The sequence below is a fragment of the Lagenorhynchus albirostris genome, chromosome X, assembly GCF_949774975.1.
Source record: "Lagenorhynchus albirostris chromosome X, mLagAlb1.1, whole genome shotgun sequence".
Classification (NCBI taxonomy): domain Eukaryota; kingdom Metazoa; phylum Chordata; class Mammalia; order Artiodactyla; family Delphinidae; genus Lagenorhynchus; species Lagenorhynchus albirostris.
In genome coordinates, this window is record NC_083116.1 from 88,595,153 (window position 1) to 88,609,567 (window position 14,415).

General features: G+C 40.6%; 1 protein-coding gene across 1 annotated transcript in view; it reads left to right on the plus strand.

Annotated features, from left to right (window-relative positions):
* The first annotated feature begins 3,448 nt into the window (after positions 1–3,448).
* Positions 3,449–14,415, plus strand: part of AKAP4 (A-kinase anchoring protein 4) — an 11,823-nt gene continuing 856 nt past the window's right edge. The window contains 6 exon segments of the mRNA XM_060137347.1: positions 3,449–3,466; positions 5,683–5,781; positions 6,857–6,907; positions 7,467–7,568; positions 13,817–14,086; positions 14,088–14,408. Of these exon segments, the coding sequence (XP_059993330.1) occupies positions 5,683–5,781; positions 6,857–6,907; positions 7,467–7,568; positions 13,817–14,086; positions 14,088–14,408 (843 nt within the window). The 5' untranslated portion in view covers positions 3,449–3,466.

The following is a 14,415-nucleotide window of genomic DNA, read 5'->3' on the forward strand; positions in this document are numbered from 1 at the left end:
GTTATCCAGGAATAGGGAAAGTTAATTAACTCTAGGAGGCCAGACCTAGTCAATGTTAGATAAATTATACAGATGATAAACAAATGTTCTAGGAAATCACAGGAAGGAAATTTCACAATTATAAGAGGGAGGGGCCTGACTAGAAATGGCCACTGCCAAGCCAAGCCCACCCCTCAAAAATAGCTGTAAGTCATTTTCTACAAGGCAATAGAACAGACCTTAGCTGCCTAATTTAGTCCCTACCATATCTGAGGAAATTCCACCATATCTGAGTCTGCTTTCCTTTAACAGCTGCCCTCTGAAATTTAAAAAATGAGAATGTTTATAGCTTTTAAAGAGTCTTTTATTTTCTTCCTCCACTGCTTCAGTCACATAGGAAAAGACAGACAGATATGCACAGTACAGACATAATATAAATACTTGACAGAAGTAATTATGCAGCACCATTGCCGAGATGTTCAGAATAGCTATCTAATTTTTCACTTTAGTGTGGTTGCATGAAGCTACTCTAAATGACATTGTGTATTCTCATGGCTGGAAAACAGTTCAGGAGAAAAAGAAGTGGAGTTCCCATTTGTATTGGTCCACAATAAATAATGTCTGATAATCATTAGCATCATGGCCCATTTTCCAAATGGTCACTGTGTCATCACATAAACTAAATTAGGTAGGCTAAATCTGAGTCTGGAAGATCCTTAGTGGGACTAACAGGCAGAAAGTGATTTCATGTAGGCTGATCATTCAACTCATTTAAATTTCATTTTGCCATTATTCATAATAATTACATTACAGACACAGGTCCCATTTTTATTATCTTAATAGCTCTTTCAAACCAAATGCAAACTGAAAGCATATTTAAAGTGCTGACTTGTATAATTATTCACAAGTTTGTGTGGAAGAGATGTTTGGGTAGAATAAACAAGGTTAGAAAACAGATGGTGATTAGAGGAAAAAATGATAACCAAAGCTTCTGTGTTTAACATCTCTGTGTTTGGCTCTTAAACACATACTACTTCACACATACTCACACACTAACATAGCATATTCCTTCTTTTTATTTATTTATTTATCTGTTTGTTTGTTTGTTTTTGGCTGCATTGGGTCTTCGTTGCGGCACACGGGCTTTCTCTGGTTGCAGCAAGCAGGGGCTACTCTTCATTGTGGTGCACGGACTTCTCATTACGGTGGCTTCTCTTGTTGCGGAGCACAGGCTCCAGGCGTGCGGGCTTCAGTAGTCGTGGCACGTGGGCTCAGTAGTTGTGGCTCACAGGCTCTAGAGTGCAGGCTCAGTAGTTGTGGTGCACGGGCTTACTTGCTCTGTGGCATGTGGGATCTTCCCAGACCAGGGCTCGAACCCGTGTCCCCTGCATTAGCAGGTGGATTTTTGACCACTGCGCGACCAGGGAAGCCCCCATATTCCTTCTTTTAACTCTTTGGATATCCCTTCTCCCCCATCTATCCCCATCTCTAGTCAGTACAGGCCAGTCTGAGAGCTTCAGCAGGAGAAAGAAGAGGCAATGGATACACTGTAACCTATGACTAAACCTCCTTACATTTCATTATTGGTTTCCCATCCAATTCAAATGCTGCTCTTGTTTGCTCCTGGTTAGCCTCCAAGATGACAGGATTGGGGTGCCAAGGGACAGGCCTCTAATCATCCATAATAGTTCTCTCTTTGTCAGTTAGGGGATATGGTAAGACATTTTCCAGGCCAGGATCACAGTTGTTTCCTTCTGGGCTGGGAGACAGAGTTTTTCGGTTTTTTGGTGGTTGTTGTCTATTTGTTTTTATCTTAGGGGTATACATTCTTGTGACTGAAGAATAAATAAACATTTTCTTTATTTGCTTCTTATTCCACAGACATGAGCCAGACACAGGAGCTCCAACTTTTTCTTTAATCATCAAAAGTTCCCCTTGACAAATGGGTGGTGTAGGAAAAGCAGGTCCTGTATTATGGATTCTAACACATCACCACTGACAAAGCCTCCCTCCTTGACCCAAACTTATTTTTAAATAAAAATTGTATATATTTAAGGTGTACAACATGATAATTTGATATAGTCAGGCTCCTCTGAGCTGCCTTCTCAACTAGGCCTCAACCTTGGCCTTATAAGAACTACAACTTTCAGCACAATTCCATCCACTCCCTACATTAAGAGACTTGAACAAACACCAGCATAGTTTCTGTCACCTCAAGGCCATGTCCCTAGGATGATGACCCCAGCCTCTTTAAAATGCCTGCCTGAGAAAGTTCAAAAGTGCCAAAAGAATTTATTGTTTATTCCAGCCAAAACCTGACTATAGCCCCCTGATCTCCCTTTTCTCAGAACATTTACTTTAGAAAACTTGTGATTGTAAATCCTTTCTCTGTCCTTTTGAGATGTATCTTCTACAACCCAGGAAAATCTTTCTCAGAGACCTGGGAGTCATCCCTTTGAAACGTAATCATCAAGAAAGATAGGGCCCCTATCTCTCAGTCTCTATGAAAGGGTAGGAACCTAACTTTGTTAGGTTAGCAAACACAGTTAGTTAGTACCAGTTAGCAAACACGGATGCCTTGATCACATTGATCAACCTCCCACCCCAAAAATTTCCCTCAGCACTTTTCCTTTAGCATTCCCCAGCATTTAAAAAGCCTTTTGTTTCAGTGGAGTTGAGTTCTGTTCATCTGAAGTAAGGGCTTCAATAGCCTGAATAAAATAGGTCTTGCCACCTTTAACAAAGGTCCAGCTCTGTTTGTCTCTGACGCCATGAATTGACAAGGTCAAAATTGTACAGGAGGGTTAAGACATGTAATTCTAGGGTAACAGATAAAAGAAGAAATGGAAGTAGAACCAAGGATATGAAACTCTATGATTTAGGTGGTAATCTCAACTGATTTTTAATTCAGATACAGTTATTCACACGAGGTTAACGTGAAGGCAGGTGAAGAAAGGACAAGGAGAAAACAAGATGAGACTTGGGCACAATGAGAGCATTTGGTTATGGGCTAATATTTCCAAACTGGGGCTAAACTGAAGGCATCTCAAAGTGTAATGGATAATGCTTTAAGGAATACTGTAACCAGCCATCTAGCACTGACCATAATGTAAAAGAATAAGTGGGGCTCAGGTCTTTTCATGATTTGAGGAGTCTGTGAAAGGCTGACCCTGACCTAAGTGGATTGGCTTTTGGGAGGGCTAATTATGTCTCATGATAAAGGTTAAAGCTTGCTGGACCACTTAGACACCCAGAATCCTAAGGATAGAGCCCCTGTGTTTGTGCTGTCACTGGTCTCTACAGAAAGAATGATATCATGAAGTAGAAGTTCTGGTACCAACTGGCAGTCAAGGCTTTAGGGTAGGTTGGAGGGTTGAGGAAAGTAGCAACAACTTGAGTCAGACTGGAAGGGTCATCACAGCATCCAAATTTACAAGAAAAAATCATTCCAAGTTCCTACAAAATAGCCTACTCTGATACTACAAAGGTAGGGGCATCTTCCGACTTCTTTTTGACTAGCCAAGGGGGTGTCTTGATGATGAGGTGAAACTACAGAAGCTGCTAAGGCAGCCTCAAACTTTCTACTTTCATATTTTTATTCAGGATACCCAGAAAGGACTTTAACATTTCTCTGTTTCTACATAAATCCAAAGATCTCTTGCCACATAACTCTAAATATCTAGAGGGAAACCCAAAGAGAAATAAGCTAAGATGTGAAACTTAATACTGTTTTATTCACAGAGGCTGGTGGTCATTCTGTATAAGAAAAATACAGACCTCCACTGGTAACTAATATGACTAGATTGTTCTGGAAGTCTAGCCTGAAGAGTAATGAGAAGGGAGGTCTTAAGGAGTTGTGAGCTGGACAAAATGTAAACGAAATACGTGTACCCTTCTAGACAGAACAGAAAAAATGTACAGCAGACAACCTGATGTGCTTTTGATGAGAAGGGCTACTGAGTTTGCCAGCCTGCCCCCCCCCCTTTGCTAAGGTTGCTACAGTTTCAGGCATTATGACCCAACAAATCCTGTTATCATGTGCCAGGGTCAGAAGCAGCGAGGAGGGCCTGGCTCCTTCAGTCTCATCCAACAGCTGATGGGGTGGCAGCCAGCAGCAGGTGCCCAAGGACTTGGCATTTCCCACTTCCATCTCAAGGGGCACATCTCCCTTCTAGGTAGCACATTTTCAGCCAAAGTCTAAAATAACTTCATTATCAAGGTAATAAGTTTGTAAATTTTATTTTTTACAGTTTTTTTTTTAGGATTTAGACTGAGGCTATATCCAAATCACATGAGGAACCTCTATGCCTCCCCCTCTTTTTCTCTAGGCTAGTGATCTCTAGCTCTTGAAAAAAAGAAACTCCCTCTTCTGAGGATGTGGAAAACCTCTTCCTAAAACTTTTTCAGGGATTTCTAGAGATTTTTGAAGGGAGAGTCCAAGAAGATCTGGGGAAATGAGATGGAGGGGGGTAGGGGGAATGGTAAAGTGTCAAAATGTAGTAGTATCCTGTGAAAGGCTAGCCATCAGAGGATAGTTGTTACTAAAATGTTGAGAGTGAGAGAGGCAGAGGGAGGGAGGGAGAGAGGAAGGGAGGAAGAGAGAGGGAAGGAGGGAGAATGGAGGGAGGGAGGGAGGGAGAGAGAGGGAAGGAAGGGCTGAGGGAGAGAAGGCGGAAAGAAGGGGGAGGGAGGGAGGAAGCTAGAGGTTAAAGGGGTCTAATTTTTGAAGGAAGTGAAGGGAAAGGAATTTAACTGCCCTCTAATACTTGGCCCAAAAGGTTTCTCTTGTTAAATTTTAAAGATAAATCAAATTCAACCCCAGATACCAAAACAATTCTACTGAGCTCTTAACTGTATCTTCCCAAATGTGTCTTATATAGGGAAAATCAGTCAGTGGCTTCTGCCATTTCCTTTTTACTTTTAGTTCCAGGCTGGGGTGGGAGGTGGCAGCGGGGTTGAAGGAAGTTGGCAGAGATTATTCTTTCTTTCAAATAAACTTTGTCCTATGGGATCAGGGTCTGGTCTTCCCGCAGACATTTGTCTCTTAGTTATATTTATGGCTATCAGACTGAGTGTTCCCAGTATTCAGAAACTTTTTCTATATATTGTTTTAATAAAAAGAATTATTCACTTTACTGGTATTGACCTTAGTCTTTTCTAGTGGCCCTATGTGGTAGGTAATTTCACTTTCTTTAATGTAATGAGAAAGACTCGGTTTAGACTAGGTTTAGCTAAAATTCAGTTAAAGGGGATGAGGTGAGCTTGACTCTTTGAAGATACCCAAGAGTGGATAAAGAAAAGAGGATACAGATGAGATTTAGTTAATGAGGCTGGGGAGAAGTAAATCACTAAATTTAACCCCACAGTCTCTAGACCTCCTTTTAAATTTACTTCCCAGCCTGTCATTTTTCCTGACTGGCATTTTCCCAAGTCAATATGATACTCCCATGGTTCCAAATACCTGGTTTGGGGAATCTAAATTAAAGAAGACTATGGATTGAGCTAAAAGATAATGATCTTGATCATCAGGTTCAAACATTTCAGAGTGTCCTTCCCCCATGGCTTACCCCACCAGTTCCTAGCCTAAACCTATATGAAACAGAGATGGGTTTCAGAAACCCCTTCAGGGATTCTTATTCAAACTGATTCAGTTTCTAAAAGTCATATATAAGACTTTCAGATTTATTTTCTTTCTCTTTCCAGATGTCTGATAATAATATTGACTGGTTACACAGCCACAGGGGCATGTGCAAGGTAGATCTCTACAGCCCAACAGGACAGCAAGATCAGGACCAGAAAGTGGTAATATACAAAATGACTCCTACAAAGAAAGGCTTGGCATTTGGGTATAGATATCCTGGAGCCCAGGATAGACTAATGGATAGTGGTACTGTGACTTCTCCAAGGAATCAAGCTCAGTAAGGTCTGTGGGGGACAAATGTGCTCATACATCACACAGGGACAATTCAAGGGAGGGGCAAGATGAGGAGTGATGTGAAGGAACTGAGGAGGGGAGGCTTGTGGGGGAGCCTGAGGGGAGCCAGGGGTGGTGGTTGCCTAGTTACCAGCCTCTATTATCTCACACCTCTGAAGTCATAATAATGTCGCCTAGCTACCAGTAAGTTACCCTAAAGCTGGACTCCTTCAGGAGGGCAAAATATGTATTTTTCCTAATGAATAACAATAAAAAGCACCTATTAAACACAGAAATGTTTATCCATGTACCACTTAAAATCTTCTATGTCATCAATAGTAAAAACACCACATCTTGGCAACATTAGTGTAGTAGAAAGTGCTCCAAACTGGGAGCCAGGGGAATCGAGTTCTAATAGGAGTTCCACTTTTGAGTCTGTGTCAGTAGGGCAAGCCATCTCTCTTCTCAGTTTTCTCAATAAATGTGGATATTGTATTTTGGGCCTCTTTCTCTCACACGTAGGTATTCTCATTTAGGAAATATAGTAACATTAAGATTCTGTCTGCCTAGAAGTTGAGACACAGATGTAGAGAACAAACGTATGGACACCAAGGGGGAAAAGCCGCGGGGGGGTGGGGATGGTGGTGTGCTGAATTGGGCGATAGGGATTGACATGTATACACTGATGTGTATAAAATTGATGACTAATAAGAACCTGCTGTATAAAAAAATAAATAAAATAAAATTCAAAAATTTAAAAAAGATTCTGTCTGCCTAATAAAAATCATTTGTCTATTGTTTATTAAGTACTTAACTATGTCTAGGTGCTCTACTAAAAGCTTTACACGCACTATCTCAATCAATCCTCACAAGAACCCGATAAGGTAGGTGCTACTATCATCTCCCAGAGAAATTAAGGCCTTTTCTCTAGAATTTTTCTAAATTCATCTTAATTTGATGCAGATATACTTTGTTGATGTGTCCACCCTGAACATGGAAGATAAAGATTCTAAGGTGGGTACTCTCTGCTTCCCTCAGAGTTGGAATGGGTGGGAGGATGCTGAGAAGGGTTAACAGTTTCAGCATGAGGAAAGGGAAAGGTTGTGGCAGAGGGTGGAAAGGTGACAGGGACTCAGGTGAGAAGCCATCATTCTCATGAGCCCATGAGCCCTGGTTTGGAATTTACTGTCATTCTTGATACCAAATCTCATTTTATAAGCCACTTAAGTCGCTGGTAGGACTAAAAGAATGAAAGCATGGAAGATAGCATGTCAGAAAAGCAGGGCGGGGGGGAAAACCCTGTCCAAAAGGTTGATGTTTAATGGAATATGGTTCCTGAGACTGATGGCTTTGTGAATACCTTCAGTGGGGTGGGAGGGAGTAGTAATTTATAGAGGGAGCTTTATCTCATTCTTCAAAGACTAGCTAGCCTTACAAGCCTACCTTTCCTTCAGAAAGAAAGGGGATAATAGGAGAAATGACATTCATGCTTTGAAGTAGTAGCCTAGCGGGTCAGCTTGGAGAAGTCTCAAAAAGCAACTTTTCACAAGAATCTTGCCCTTTAATTCCATAGGATGCTGCTGGTTCCAATTCAGAAGGTGACTTAAACCTGGAGAATCTGGAAGAAGAAGAAATTATTGTGATCAAGGATACTGAGAAGCAAGACTCGTCTAAGGTATAGACTTAGCCTCTGAGTCTACCCTTTCTCATTCCCAGAGCCCAGTGCTGAATCTGAGGACTCTGGTTCAGAGATAGTAAGAGAACTATTGTCAAACAGGCCCAAAATACAAATATTATGATATTCTAGAGAACACAGGCCTAAGCTCACAGTCACAGTAAGTTAAATGCTCAGGTAACTCACAATGACACTATCACAGAGGCTCAGAATGCCCTCTCCTAATTTCAGGTACCTACAGCAAAAAATCTCGCTACGCTTATCTTAACAAAGATATGGGCTTATAAGCAAGATCCTTTGCAATGTTCTTTGCTGGCTTGTAATGGACTTGTGTACCCCACATTGCCCAGTGTCCAACAATGAAGAAAGAGGATATGAAGAAGAGTGAGTCCACAACAACCAAAAACTGTAGTTGCCCTACCCTGTTGTCTAAGAGATTACCCAGGCTGTTGGGTAGCATAAAGTTCAACGCAATTACACTTGCACACCACTGTCAGATATGGAATCCTTTTGTTTTTTGTGTAAATATCCCAAATTACACCTGGCAGGCTGGTTTGGGGTAGGCATTAGAGCACATGACAAGTCACTCTCACTGTCCTAGGAGCCTAGAGTAGCTGATATTGGAACAGGATATTTGGCTTCAGTGCAAAGGAGTCAAATATTTCTTGTTGTGTTCCTAGGCTCATATTATAACCAGAAACATCATTTTTGACCCCAGATGCCTTTGGAGTGATGAGAGTAGCCCCTGAGGAAGGGAAAACCAGTTACAAAATATTCTCCAAAGAGTCTTGGGTTCAGTTGGGGGTGGCCAACTCCATTTTGGGGTCTTAATAAAAGGATATACCTGGTGTTTGGGGTTTTTGGGGGGTTTTTTGTTATTGTTTTTTTGAAATTTATTTTATTTTATTTATTTTTTTATACAGCAGGCTCTTATTAGTCATCCATTTTATACACATCAGCGTATACAGGTCAATCCCAATCTCCTAATTCATCACACCAACACCCCCATCCCCTGCCACTTTCCCCCGTTGGTGTCCATATGTTTGTTCTCTACATCTGTGTCTCACTTTCTGCCCTGCAAACCGGTTCATCTGTACCATTTTTCTAGGTTCCACATATATGCTTTAATACACGATATTTGTTTTTCTCTTTCTGACTTACTTCACTCTGTATTACAGTCTCTAGACCCATCCACGTCTCTACAAATGATCCAATTTTGTTCCTTTTTATGGCTGAGTAATATTCCACTGTATATATGTACCACATCTTCTTTATCCATTCATCTGTCGATGGGCATTTAGGTTGCTTCCATGACCTGGCTATTGTAAATAGTGCTGCAGTGAACTTTGGAGTGCATGTGTCTTTTTGAATTATGGTTTTCTCTTGGTATATGCCCAGTAGTGGGATTGCTGGGTCATATGGTAATTCTATTTTTAGTTTTTTAAGGAACCTCCATACTGTTCTCCATAGTGGCTGTATCAATTTATATTCCCACCAACAGTGCAAGAGGGTTCCCTTTTCTCCACACCCTCTCCAGCATTTATCCTTTGTAGATTTTCTGATGATGCCCATTCTAACTGGTCTGAGGTGATACCTCATTGTAGTTTTGATTTGCATTTCTCTAATAATTAGTGATGTTGAGCAACTTTTCATGTGCTTCTTGGCCATATGTATGTCTTCTTTGGAGAAATATCTATTCAGGTCTTCTGCCCATTTTTTGATTGGGTTGTTTGTTTTTTAAACATTGAGCTGCATGAGCTGTTTATATACTTTGGAGATTAATCCTTTGTCCGTTGATTCATTTGCAAATATTTTCTCCCATTCTGAGGGTTGTCTTTTCATCTTGTTTATGGCTTCCTTTGCTGTGCAAAAGCTTTGAAGTTTCATTAGGTCTCTTTTGTTTATTTTTGTTTTTATTTCCATTACTCTAGGAGGAGGATCAAAAATGATCTTGCTCTGATTTATGTCAAAGAGTGTTCTTCCTATGTTTTCCTTTAAGAGTTTTATAGTGTCCAGTCTTACATTTAGGTCTGTAATCCATTTTTAGTTTATTTCTATGTATTGTGTTAGGGAGTGTTCTAATTTCATTCTTTACTAGTATAGCTGTCCAGTTTTCCCAGCACCACTTACTGAAGAGACTGTCTTTTCTCCATTGTATATCCTTGCCTCCTTTGTCATAAATTATTTGACCATAGGTGCGTGGGTTTATCTCTGGGCTTTCTATCTTGTTCCATTGATCTATATTTCTGTTTTTGTGCCAGTACCATGTTGCCTTGATTACTGTAGCTTTGTAGTATAGTCTGAAGCCAGGGAGTCTGATTCCTGCAGATCTGCTTTTTTCCCTCAAGACTGCTTTGGCTATTCGGGGTCTTTTGTGTCTCCATACAAATTTTAAGATTTTTTGTTCTAGTTCTGTAAAAAATGCCATTGGTAATTTGACAGGGATTGCATTGAATCTGTAGATTGCTTTGCGTAGTATAGTCATGTTCACAATATTGATTCTTCCAATCCAGGAACATGGTATATCTCTCCATCTGTTGGCATCATCTTTAATTTATTTCATCAGTGTCTTATAGTTTTCTGCATACAGGTCTTTTGTCTCCCTAGGTCTGAGGTGGGTTTCTTTTAGACAGCATATATATGGGTTTTGTTTTTGTATCCATTCAGCAAGCCTGTGTCTTTTGGTTGGAGCATTTAATCCATTCACGTTTAAGGTAATTATCGATATGTATGTTCCTCCGACCATTTTCTTAATTGTTTTGGGTTTGTTTTTGTAGGTCCTTTTCTTCTCTTGCGTTTCCCACTTAGAGACGTTCCTTTAGCATTTGTTGTAGAGCTGGTTTGGTGGTGCTGAATTCTCTTAGCTTTTGCTTGTCTGTAAAGCTTTTGATTTCTCCATCGGATCTGAATGAGATCGTTGCCGGGTAGAGTAATCTTGCTTGTAGGTTCTTCCCTTTCATCACTTTAACTATATCATGCCACTCCCTTCTGGCTTGTGGAGTTTCTGCTGAGAAATCAGCTGTTAACCTTCTGGGAGTTCCCTTGTATGTTGTCATTTTTCCCTTGCTGCTTTCAACAATTTTTCTTTGTCTTTAATTTTTGCTAATTTGATTACTATGTGTCTTGGTATGTTTCTCCTTGGGTTTATCCTGTATGGGACTCTCTGTGCTTCCTGGACTTGGGTGGCTATTTCCTTTCCCATGTTAGGGAAGTTTTCGACTATAATCTCTTCAAATATTTTCTCGTGTCCTTTCTCTCTCTCTCTTCCTTCTGGGACCCCTATAATGTGAATGTTGTTGCGTTTAATGTTGTCCCAGAGGTCTCTTAGGCTGTCTTCATTTCTTTTCACTCTTTTTTCTTTATTCTGTTCCTCAGCAGTGAATTCCACCATTCTGTCTTCCAGGTCACTTGTCCATTCTTTTGCTTCAGTTATTCTGCTATTGATTCCCTCTAGTGTATTTTTCATTTCACTTATTGTATTGTTCACCTCTGTTTGTTTGTTCTTTAATTCTTCTAGGTTTGTTAGACATTTGTTGCATCTTCTCGATCTTTGCCTCCATTCTTTTTCCAAGGTCCTGGATCATCTTCACTATCATTATTCTGAATTCTTTTTCTGGAAGGTTGCCTATCTGCACTTCATTTAGTTGTTTTTCTGGGGTTTTATCTTGTTCCTCCATCTGGTACATAGCCCTCTGCCTTTTCATCTTGTCTCTCTTTCTGTGAATGTGGTTTTTGTTCCACAGGCTGCAGGATTGTAGTTCTTCTTGCTTCTTGTCTGCCCTCTGGTGGATGAGGCTATCTAAGGGGCTTGATGGGAGGGACTGGTGGTGGGTAGAGCTGACTGTTGCTCTGGTGGGCAGAGCTCAGTAAAACTCTAATCTGCTTGAATGCTGATGGGTGGGGCTGGGTTCCCTCCCTGTTGGTTGTTTGGCCTGAGGTAACCCAACACTGGAGCCTACCCAGGCTCTTTGATGGGGCTAATGACGGACTCTGGGAGCACTCTCGCCAAGGAGTACTTCCCAGAACTTTTGCTGCCAGTGTCCTTGTCCTCACGGTGAGACAGAGCCATCCCCCGCCTCTGCAGGAGACCCTCCAACACTAGCAGGTAGGTCTGGTTCAGTCTCCCATGGGGTCACTGCTCCTTCCCATGCGCACACTACTTTGTGTGTGGCCTCCAAGAGTGGAGTCTCTGTTTCCCCCAGTCCTATCAAAGTCCTGCTGTCAAATCCCGTTAGCCTTCAAAGTCTGATTCTCTAGGAATTCCTCTTCTTTTTGCTGGACCCCCAGGTTGGGAAGCCTGATGTGGGGCTCAGAACCTTCACTCCAGTGGGTGGACTTCTGTGGTATAAGTGTTCTCCAGTTTGTGTGTCACCCACTCAGCAGTTATGGGATTTGATTTTATCGTGATTGTGCCCCTCCTACCATCTCATTGTGGCTTCTCCTTTGTCTTTGGATGTGGGGTATCTTTTTTGGTGAGTTCCAGTGTCTTCCTGTTGATGATTGTTCAGCAGTTAGTTGTGATTCTGGTGTTCTTGCAAGAGAGATTGAGAGCATGTCCTTCTACTCTGCCATCTTGAACCAATCTCTGGTGTTTGTTTTTAAAAGAGGAGCCCATACTTACTACACACAATGCAGGTCTACTTTATTGCAACTGAAGCCCTTTTGCAAAAAGTGGACCTTATTATGACTTCACGTTTCTAGGAATTCATGGTGATGAAGCAATGAATGGAGCAAAGAGGGCAATGGTACTTAGTGCTGAGTAGATGTGTACACAATATGTATACACATATCCAAACATGGGCATACACAGTCACAAGTATAGATATACACATATACGTTTACACAAAGTGACATACACATAGATATATACATGTATATACGTTAACAAAAAATAATTTATAAAATAATTTATAATAATTTGTAGCCAGGCCAAACACATGCCTGGCTACATGTGACACTGACAAACACACACAAGCATTGAAATAACAAACTTATGTATAGTGATCTAGTCATAACAATGACTTACACACATATGCAAAGATATACAGTTATACAGAGTCAGACACACTAATGTGCCCACATGTGATACACATAAACATTTATATATATATACATCCAAGCACACTATGCATAAACACACACTCACATTGATACACACAAGCCTTGATCAAAACAGACCATGCAGACTCAGGTACAGGCATACTCACTTATAAATATACCTCATGTTGATACACACACATACAAACTTTAACAAAGTGACACATTAACTAACGCACATGCTTGTGTACACTGATACACATATTGACACAAATGCAGTGACATCCCCACTCATGTACTCACAGACACACTCAAATGCCAGTGTGTATGCAACACTGACATACATCAATCATTGACATAGTATATAAATATAACATAAACTGATACCTAATATATCGATATACACAGTCATTATACAATCACCTATTTATACATACTCATTTTTAACATACATATTTATTAATATATTATACATTAATTATATATTAATATATTGATGAGTATGTATGCTAATACCTGAATGTATGTTTCAACATATATAAATACATTTATCGCTGCATGATACATGCTATTGGATTTATATCATAAACACATATGCAGCTCTCTCAACTTGACACTTGCTTATTTTCATATTCAGAGACACACTGATATACACACACATATTTTTACATTCACATATATGTACAAAATATACATACTAACATGCACATGCTGGCCTCTACAGTTGACATATACAATGGGTATGATGTCAGCACATTATGACACATGCTTACACATGGTGACATCACACACTGTGCATTGACATACACATATGCACACACATACACACAGGCACATTTTCACACACTAACAGTACAAACTGACACATGTTCCCACTCATGAATTGATATATTGATGTGTATATACACACACGACAGACACTGACATATTTTTGACATGTATTGAAATAAGCACACATACTCAGATGAAATTGACAAACATATTGATAACACTTGTGTATAGTTAAGTGTACAAATGTATCTACTCTGAGCTTTTGTTGCTGTCACTTGTGCTTGAACGTGTATTAATGGATATAATTGTGTGTTATGCGCCCATGCAAATACTAAAGGCCAAATCCCTAATCTGTGCAACTTGGAAGATATATCTTCTAAATACAATAGGGGAAAGAAGTAGCCTAGCCAAAGCCTTATGGATAGGTCTTCTTTTTTTAGATGGAGAGGTCAGTGTGCCTTTTCAAACAAGCTCCTTCTAATCCTATAAGTGTCCTCTATCGTCTACTCAGTGATCTTCAGAAATATGCCTTGTGTTTCCAACAGGCACTTAGCCCCTCATCCTCTAGCTGTAGACGTCAAGTAGGAGACACAGAGGGCAAATATCACAAACTGCCCACTGGGAACTGCTACAGAGGCTATGCCAATCAACTGAAAATGGATTACGTGGCCAAAGGACCTCAAGGCCAACATCTGGAAATGACAGAAGCGGCCAAAAAACACCAACAATAACCAGAGTCCTTTCACCCCACCAGCCAAATCTCCTAGCAATCAGAGGACAGTTATCTCCCCTGATGGAGAATGTTCTATGGATGACCCTTCCTTCTATGTCAGCCGACTATCTCCTCTGGTGATCCAGATGGCCCGTAAGAAAATCAAGGAGAAGTTGGAAGGTGGAAGCAAATGTCTTCATCATTCAATCTATCCACCCAGTGGGGACAAAGGGAAAAACAGCCCTCGTAGTGCTGTGAGCAAGATCACTTCTGAAATGGCCCATGATGCTGTGGAAGTGACCTCTGCAGAAAGGCAGGGCACTGGGG